Here is a 10,426-nt window from a genome sequence, read left to right on the forward strand (position 1 = left end):
AAACTATATATTTTCATATCATTTTATGATTGAATTTCATTCATTTTTTCTTTTAAGTTAATAATTATAGTTATTTATGTTTATAAACGTTAGATTATATAAATTTTATCATATTGAAAGTGTGAAATATAGAAAAATTTTATGTTGCATAAAAGTGACCTATTTCCTTATATGTAAAATTTACAAATAGGCACTTTTAATGCAACACAAAATTTTTATAGAAATATTTATATTACTCAGAATCGATAGCGTTCTACAACATTCTAGGATTAAGACAAATTATGAATAAAGTTAAATAAAAAAAATGCGAAGCAAATGCTGATAACCAATGTATGCACATATATACAATTACATATACAAGCAATAATTAAATATCTGCAGTTATAATTCAACAATTTATAAATTTAATTTGTTAAAGAAGTTGTAGTTGCAAGTTACAAGAAGATTTACAAATTAAAAAGAATGGTCCCTCTTGACCAGGTACATATGTTGAAGGTATAATATGGTATGTTCCCGCGGGTACATCTTCCAGTTCTAAATAAACAAATCCAGATCTGTAAATAAAAATCAATGGTAAAAAGTATAAGAACGTCATTTACACATAAAACAATCTAGATAAGATACACACCGAAATGGCCCAGAACTTTTTGTTTTAAATGCAGTTATGGCATTTATATCTTTTAATATAACGGTATTAATGTCAAAACCTATTTGATATTGTTTAGGTCCTTTCAAAATAATTAGTAAGTAATTATTATTATTTGCACTTTCAAGTATTATTTGATATCGTGGATTATTTACATAAGTAGGATGATTACCACATCCTCCTGCTGTGATGTTGTTCCATTGACCTGTAATCTATAAAAAAATAACTTGTTAATATATAGAATGTCCCAAAATTTGCGACTCAAAACACTATAGTAAAAAAATTCTCGAAAAATTAAATAAGAAAATTATTTTTAAATTTTTATTTTCGACAATAATTGTTTAGATAATAAGAATTTAAATATGACCAGTTACAGACGATTACTTACTCACGAGTCGCGAATTTCAGTGCGTTCACTAATATAAGTGATCATGCCTAAAATGTAGTCTGTAATTGATTATATTAAAAACTTTATATCTTAGAAAATATTGTTTAAAATAAAAATTGTTTTTACTTACAAATAAATTTTTATTTAATTTTGGAAACTTTCTTGCTCTAATATTTTAAGTTACAAATTTTGGGACACCCTGTATAATTAAAAACTAAAAAAAATCTAAAAAATAATCCAGAAAAAATATAGAGAAATATTCATTTATTATATTTATAAATAATATACCTCTTTTTCATATTTATAAGGTTGAGGTATTTTCCGTAATATAAATGGACATGTTCCATATGCACGAAGTGTATAATAGATAGTATTTGTTTTTTCATATTGAGATATGACTAAAGTAAATTTTGCATCACTTTGATCTCCGAGTTTTATTTTACATAAATAATGTGGGCTATTTATTCTTACACCATCGATGTACGGTGGTGGATCATCTAAACAATTTTTGTAAGATATGTTTATTATTAATTAATTAAAAATAAACAATATAAACTTAAATAATTTTGTTTACACTTACGTGGATAATATATTCTTTTTCCATCATTACGATAAATTAAAACTGTAATATATTCTTGATTTTGTCGAAAATCTGCTATATCTGTAATATGCCTTGTAAGAAGTATCCAAATAGCTCCAGACCCTTTATTTTGAATTTCTAACGAGAATTGTGGATTGTCACCAATATTGTATGCATCTCTCACAGGTCCAATACCTGCTTTCCACATTCTGTAATAAAATGGAATTATTTTGAACATATCACTACTACAGTATATGAAAAGAAAGGACATTCTCAATACTATGAACTTTTATATATACTACTAGACTACTAACTCATATTATATAGATGTATCTTTCTTCATCTTACAGACGCATCTCTCGCTGCATGTCGACGTACAAAAGAATTGAAATTACTTTTTTAAAAAGTTAGCAGTCTAATAATATAGATATATTATAAGTCTGTGCATAATATAGATGTAAGAGAAGAGAGTTACATACTGATGTATGCAATAAGTATAATGAAATAATCCTGGATTCCAGTTTAAATAAAATACATCAAAGAAACGACATATACTGTCATAATCAATCCAAAAAACACCGTTATCAAATACCGAAGCAGATTCTGGATCATAATTCAATGTCTCTTTCAAATCCTGAGTCCAATGTTTTATGTCAAGTTCAGAATAATTGCCTCTCCATCGCAAATGGGACCATGGATTTTTCAATTGTAGTAATCTTTCTCCCTACATGTGTATTAATATAATTTAAGTTAAATATTTTATGTTTTCTCTAAATGAATACAAAATATAAATAATGTGCTTATAAAAGAAAATCTTATTTACATTTCTATTGTTAAAATACATTTTAAAAAATATTAAATGGACAGTTCTTTTACTTTGCTTACATTAATCTTTCTCACATCAAGAACAGCATATGCATGACTTGGTACAAGACCAGTACGATCTGCGTCCAAATCTGACAACTCTCCTGTAGCTACAGTGACTAACACATCTCCCTTGTGAAGCCGTAATAATAATACATCAAATAAATTATCTTTATTAAAATCTACTTCATTTGGTCTTATCGCCCATCTTTCGGGTATCCAGCCAGTTAAAGCATGTAAATCTATGTTCTATAATGATATATTACAATAATGATAAATATATTTAAAAAATAGAAGATTAATGAAATAAATTATAGAAGAATTAATAATTTAATGTTGTCGCAAAGATATCCAAACTTACACTATTTGATCCAGGAAAATTATAACCACCCATTACTTTCATATAAGCCTTCTCGAGTAAAGAAATCCATAGCTCCCCACGATTGCTAGAGTAGGAACAGAGTAATTGGTTGTATCGGCTTACAGGCAGAAGATCATCTATTATTACTTTACGTGGAATGCCATTGATGTGTAGTTTCACCATGTATTTTCCTAATATTATATGCTCATCATTTCTAATATATGATAAATATTAAAGTATATGTGCATATTTTATGGAAGATAAATTCTTGCAAGGATAAATGATGCTTTGAAGCACAATAAGCGCAAAAAGGAACATATCCTTTAATTATCATAATATTTTTGTTATCGGTGCTCATATTTTTTACTATTAATGACCTTTCTTTTTTATTAAAAAAGGAGAACTTTCTCTTTATTTTGTACATTCACTTTAGAAAAGATCATGGTTTCTGTTACTAAGGGTTGTTACTTAGATTGTTCCACCTTTTGATAAATTTTATCTGTTAGATAAATCTGGCAATCCGCACATGTGATTAGGTAATCTTGCTACTTACCTAACAGGTAAAATTTACCAAAAAGTGGAGCAACCTAAATATTATGAAGAAGGAAGGAGAAGATCAAAAATTCACAATTTTGATGAACGTATTTTTTAAATGATCCCTTATATAAAAAAATGACTGTGCTGTTCAAATATATCTTTTAAAAGTATAATTTTAATTTAAAGAGAACATCAAGTATGTAGAATGTTTAAAATTGCATTTCTCTTATTAAGAAGCCAACCACGAATAAAAATATAACTATCAAAGTGCTCGTACAGAATATACCTTTTCTATGTAGCTTAATGTTAACATTTCTTATATAGTGTATTATATACAGAATATATATAATTTTGTTTATTTAATTTTAATAACATACAATTTTATAAAAAAGCTAATTAAAATTAAATGAATTAAATAATTACCAAATGGGTTATATATGGGTTCCTTGCTTTTATTTTTGGGATAAATAATGGATGTTATGAGTCTTCGTCCAAATTTTTTTTCATATTGAGCACTCACAGCTAAAGACGCAACAAATGAACAATCAGAAACTACCTAAAATACAAAAAATCAATTAAATATTATTCAAGTATATTATAGAGTCATTAGTTGCTTTGTCTCTAAATTTTACATACTAATAATATATTTTTAATATGTTATACATTACTAACAGTTTGTTTTATGCTAAAATAATCAACATGATGACCAATGACCATTTTAGGATCAGAATATAATTCTTCTGGTCGTCGCCAACCAACGAAATCGGGCTTTTGCTTTGGTGCCAGTTCTAATAATCCGTCTTTATCAGTGAATGGAAAAGCATATTGAAATTTTTCAGCAAGATCGATACTCATAAATGGTACAAATTCATTATCATTTATATGAGAGCCATATAGCAGCACTTTCTTTTCTTCTTCAGTATAATTAGTACTACCACCAGTTACTCTGAGATGTCCACTGCTTCCCCGATGAAGTGATGATCTGGCATCTTTTGCTGAAATTTATTCTACTAATAAATACATTACAGCGCCTTGTTTTCCGCTTTTATATATTTTTTTTTACTACCTGGAGCAGCTGATGGTGCATTCACTGGTTGTTGTGATTGTATTGACTGTTCAGTATCTGGAAAACTGCTTTCTGGTACAGATGGTAATTTAGCAAGACTTTTCATTATACCATTATCTGCAGTAGTTTTGATTCCTTTCAAAGATTCTGCCCGTTCAACAGCAACTCTAACAAGACTTGTTAATTTTGCTTTTACTTCTGTGTCAGCAGTTTTCTGTACAATATATCATATATTAAATTAATCAAATTTAACAAAAGTATAATGTTATTATATCGGATGTTTCAGATCATCTGTACACTCTTTTTATTTTCGCAAGATAAGGTTCAATCATAGTGTCCAGACAAAAGTTGTAGGGTTTAAAAAAATTATTTACTGATCTTATCGTTTGATCTTGGCGTTGCTAAGGTCAGATCAAGGTTACATCTATTTTTTTTAATAGAACATCCAACTTTTTATTCCAGTAATTAATAGCCGATAATAATCGAGAGCCCTAATAAAACCCTTAGAAGATTGTTTAGGATCATTGGAGGTTGTATCTCTTATTTTCATTTTTGCACTAAGAATTCATTTTTATATAAAAATCCTAAACAACATTCAACGAGTTTTAGCCGTCGGTCGGATATTTTGCGTAACGCTAGTGTCTTTGATACTATAACTTTCGAACCTTATAGCTCAAAAAATATTCAATGAAAAATAATTTTATTATAGTGTTTTGAAAAGCTCTGAACAACAGTTATTAGATATTGGAATAAAAAGGATGATCCATTAAAAAAAAATCAACATAACCTTGATCTGACTTTGACTCTCTTCTAAAGTCAAATTAATAAGATCAGTAAATAGATCTCTTTAAATCCTACAACTTTTGTCTAAATACTTTTACCTTTGGATCTTATTCTGCGAAGAAAAAAGATATACGGGTCTAAAACACCCATACAATAGCAAGAATTACATTAGATTAATAACAAAGAATATAAAAATCGCTCAAAGTTGCACAGCAAAATAATTTAATTAAAAAAATGACCGAAATAAACAAGCATACAATGATATTTATTAATTATTGTTTAATCTTAAGGTAACATATCTATAATTTATAGATGTTTCGACTCACAAAGTTTTCTTCAATATAATTAAATGAACCTATTCTACTTAACACAAAATACTATTGCATATCGAAAACAATTTCATGTCAATATTTCCAATGTAATTTCATCTGATAGTGATGTATTAGATTGTTGCATAATTTCTATCGTATTTTCGGATACAATTTGAACTACCAGAACATTGCAAAGACATTTATTTATAGACATTATTCAATAAAGCAAAGTTTTAGCTTTAAAAATCTGTTTTTTAAATTGCGATATAATAATTTTTAAAAAAATAATGAGCAATCAAAATCAAAATGCTCCTTTTATTCAATCAGTAATAACTCAGTAACAAAAAATCTTAGAATTATAATTACAAAAAATAATTTAGTAGAAAAAACTTCAAACTTTCATGTTAGAAAGTCCAAAATTTTTGCAAAATTTTTTTGAGCATATTCATAAGTTCACAAAATTAAAAAACTTTCCTATTTATTCAGCTCAGTTTTCTAAAAAAATTATCAAACTCACAGACACTCAAAAATCATAATAACTCTTTAAAAGAGATTTTAAACTTTAAGAGATTTTAAAATTCTTTTAAATTTAATTTCGTTCATTTTTAACATGTTCAAGACGGAACTTTGATGTATTTTCTGTTCGATGGAGGCGCTCAGTTTAACGGATGTTTGACCATAGACAGAAGAAAATATAATATAATACGATAAAATGCAGTAGAGATGCTGTTTCATTTTTTTGAAGACTATCGAGAGGAAAGATAAGTGGATGGGAAATGATAAATACAGTAACTTTTTATAATACATATAAAGGCAGACCTCATTTAGAATGTTTCAATAAAATACACTAAGTCTAAGTTTTTTATGCTAAGTACTTTTTATGTCTAATTATTTTTATATAAATTACAGTTTTGTAAGTATATTTTTTATGTTATATAAATTAAGTCTTTTTTAGATTTAACAGTTGAGAGTCTACAGAGTCCAATGCTAGCTAAATGGAAAATTTAGTGTTGATCTTCAGGAACCAATGCCAGCTAAACGGAAAGTTCGATGTCAATCTCTGAGGACCAACATCATCTCGAATGTGTTAACAAAGATGAATGTGTTACAACTGTTATGAATAATTACTGGTAATACAAAAATACAATAGAAATTATGCAACAATCTTATACTTACTGCACTAAGACCAAGTTCAGCAGCATCAGTATATAATTTTATCGCAATGTCCTTTAAACCTGCTTCATCTGCATCTAATGCTTGATTCATGAGAAATTTACATTTCTTTAATTCAGATTGATGTAAAGGTTCCGGCTTATGACTATTTTGTTCCTCTTCACGAACTAAAAGTTTCAAAAATAACATTTTTCTGTTAAAAATATTTAATCATATTTATAGAAAATTTCATGGTGCATACTTACTAAGGCGTTGCAGCAATGAAATCCTTTCAGAATACTCTGCAAGCTTATCTTCATACATGCTATCTGAATGCAATTTAGTAAGAAGTTTAATAGCAATGTCATAATAATATAGGGCCTGTTGATATTGACCATTACTATCAAACTGCACTGCTCTACGAGCAGCAAGTCGTGCATCATCTAAGGTTTGCGTCATTTTAATGAACAAAAAAAATCCAGAATCCAGATTTATTTGACGGTAAATTGCTGTGTTCTTTTTTAAACTTGTTTAAATTTCTGAATAGAGATTTTTGACTCATTATAAAGGGTTAGTACATGCACAGTATCATGCGACAATTGCATAATTTAACATATACAAAAATTAATAAAAAATATATCAATCGACGTGTGTTTTCGAAATGAACGAATCTGACAGAAAAAGTGTCACTCTAGCTCGTAAATCAAGATATTAATCGTTAAAGTTGACTTGAGGTTATTAAATGAATCACTTTAACTATGTTCAGCACTTCCAGCAGATCACAACAGTTCGGATCTTCATATAGATACGGGATCCGTATAATAAAAGGAATAGGGAACAGAGAACAGAGAATAAGAATTTCAACCTATCAGAAATCATGTGTTGTGGAATACACAGTTTCTGATAGGTTGAAATTCTTATTCTCTGTTCTCTGTTCCCTGTTTCTTTTATTGTGCGGAGTCCCTAACAGTGCTTTGAACCGAACGTTGATTGGTAAAAAACGAGTGATAGAGATCAATTTTACTCTCACAACCGGCTTTTTATCAATCACCGCTTTGTGTCAAAGCGCTGTTGTCTGTATGAGGTGAGGATGGCTTATTATTCATCCAATAGGTCAGAGGGGTCAATTCTGTATCTTCAAATAAGATGAAATTAGAAGTGAGCAAATTTACTAGATGTTGACCAATGAAATTATTAGTATTCTAGTAAATTCGCTCATTTGTAATTTTCTCACTTCGTTTCAAGAATACAGAATCGATCCTCTGTGGCTGAACTAGTGTACATTTTGGAACTTAAAGTGATATAGATATACGTTTGATATTTGCTTAAAGCGAGAAAGAGAATTCTAGAACATTCTAGTGCAGGAAATAGATCAAATGTTAAACAAGGATAAGACACACGGTGGCACCCGAATAATATTTCAAAACACAATCTTTTATAGCGCGTTTTTGAGTGCAGTAGGTTTTAACTAGAAATCCTATACCTATATGATGTAAGGCCAATATTACATGCATTCATTTTTTGTCGTACTACGAATTTTTCAAGCGTGTTAATTGCAAGACAAAGAGAATTTCGGACACTGAACTATATATACACTGGAATGGGCATCTCCGCTATGAAGCATAAAAAATTGTGGCACCAATTGATCAGAGCCATTTTAATTTAGTCAATATAAAAGCGAATCAGAAGCTTTCAGATGCTCATGCGCATTTACGTTTAATATTTTTTAATGAGACGCTATAGCGGAGAGCACAGATTTTTAGGTCAGATTCACACCTTGACGAAAAAGCGGAAAAATGGAAGCCAATCAGAATGGGCAATAGGCGATACATTTCGCTTATCTGCTTCTATCTTTCCGCGAATTCTGATTGGCTTCCCCTTTTCCATTTTCCGTTTTTCCGTCAAGATGTGAACTCGGCCTTAACTATAACACATACTACATGAGGCATACGAAAATCAACCAATCAGAATTCTTTATTTCACAGAAAGGAAGGAAATAAAGCACTTTGATTGATTCATTTCTTTATGAATGCCTTCGAATAAATATTCTGGAGAATGTATTGCTTCCCAGTTCGAAAAAAATATACCGAAGAAGATATGCCAACATTTCGATTCGTTCATAGTAATAGTGTTGTCCATACTTCCCACGTAATAAAAGAATGATTCTCACAACACCCAGAGATTGAAGTTTTTTGTCCACCCAAATCCCCGGATCTCAATTTAATTGAAATGTTTGGAGAGTAATTGCGAATTCGTGGGATTGTGTGTGGTGAGAAAACTAAAACAAATCTTGTTGCGCACGCGAGGAACACATGGAAAGGCTTAAGACAAAAACCTCAATATTTTGAAATATTGAGCGGTTCGATAAAAAAATTGATTAACACAAGTAATTGCATGAGAAGGATACTGGACCGATTACTGAATTGGTCTCACTATTTAAACAGTTCTTTTCAGAACTAATAAACGGTTCTTATCACACCACCATTTATTTTTAGCTAAAAGAATATTCATATGCATCATTTTATTTTCAATAAAAAGAATAAATTATTTTTAATTTTAATAAATAATCTATTTATTTTTTCTGGTTTGCTTACATTCACTTATATTCATATTTCTTTCCATCTATTGTCGTTCATATCTATAAAATATAATAAGGTACAGTTCGTTACTTTTTTGTTACTTTCTTGTAATAATAACAAATTATTAGAGTTAAAAATTACATTATTTGATAATTAATATTAAATGTAATAATAAATAAATATTAAAACTTTTGAAATTTTCTACTAATCTGTATATAGAACAAGTTTTTCTTTATATTAATTTTATCTAATAATTTTTCTAATTCCTTATATTATATCTTTATTTTTTAGTCATTATTTTTAAATTTGAAATATTGACTCTTAATAATGACATTAATGTCTTTAAAACAAGATTTAATCTAAAATTTATATAAATTTATATAAATTTTAGATTAAATATTGTTTTACATAATTGTTAAACATTAATGTCATTATTAAGAGTCAATATTTCAAATTACTTTTAATATTGAAAATTAAAATTTTCCATATGAGATTTTATCGAAATGCAGCCTAAAATATAAAATGTTTTTTAAGAATATCTAATCTGTTGGATCTATTTAATCAAAATTAAAGTAATGATAAAAGTAAAATTAAGACTAAATCGTTACCCTGCGAGTAAATCAAACCAATAAATCAGGATTACTGCACGACCCTGCGAATCATTGATTGGCAATGTACAACAGCGTTAATATGCAGAGTGCACATTAATTCTGTCAGTGAAAAACGCTATTTTGTTATAAAGACGAAATAACCTAAATTTTTGAAAGTTTTAAAAAGTAGAATCAAAGTCCTTAGTTGTAGTTATATTAAAAAGTTAAAATTTTCGTCATTTATTTTATATATAATGTACATTTTCATACATTTTTATTAGAGCACAGATTTAAATATAATAGGTTTTACTATATTTATTAAAATAACTTATAATCCAGATAGTAAATCATCTCTCATTATTTTTAAATGTAATTTAGAATAATCGATAGTTTTTTCATAATTTTATTATTATTTTGAAATATCACTCTTACATCCTTAATTTTGTAAATTATAAAAGTATTAAGAATTAACAATATATTTCAAATTATTATATTCTCAGCAAACGAGAATGGATTGAAATGAATTGAAATGGATTCAGATTTTCAGAAATATTGATTCATGAATATTA

The 10,426-nt window shown here is 28.1% G+C and overlaps 1 protein-coding gene across 1 annotated transcript; it reads right to left on the reverse strand.

Annotated features, from left to right (window-relative positions):
• Window positions 1-412: 412 nt before the first annotated feature.
• On the reverse strand, window positions 413-7,147 carry LOC105620977 (calpain-7-like). Its single transcript, XM_012202452.1, has 12 exons — window positions 6,955-7,147; window positions 6,713-6,876; window positions 4,443-4,656; window positions 4,049-4,371; window positions 3,800-3,932; window positions 2,840-3,030; window positions 2,500-2,727; window positions 2,094-2,338; window positions 1,615-1,823; window positions 1,323-1,531; window positions 629-858; window positions 413-554 (listed from the first exon to the last, which is right to left on the reverse strand). The coding sequence occupies exons 1-12, from the start codon at window positions 7,145-7,147 to the stop codon at window positions 413-415; spliced, it is 2,481 nt and encodes an 826-aa protein (XP_012057842.1).
• Window positions 7,148-10,426: the final 3,279 nt, after the last annotated feature.

Source organism: Atta cephalotes (genome assembly GCF_000143395.1).
Source record: "Atta cephalotes unplaced genomic scaffold scaffold00031, whole genome shotgun sequence".
NCBI lineage: Eukaryota > Metazoa > Arthropoda > Insecta > Hymenoptera > Formicidae > Atta > Atta cephalotes.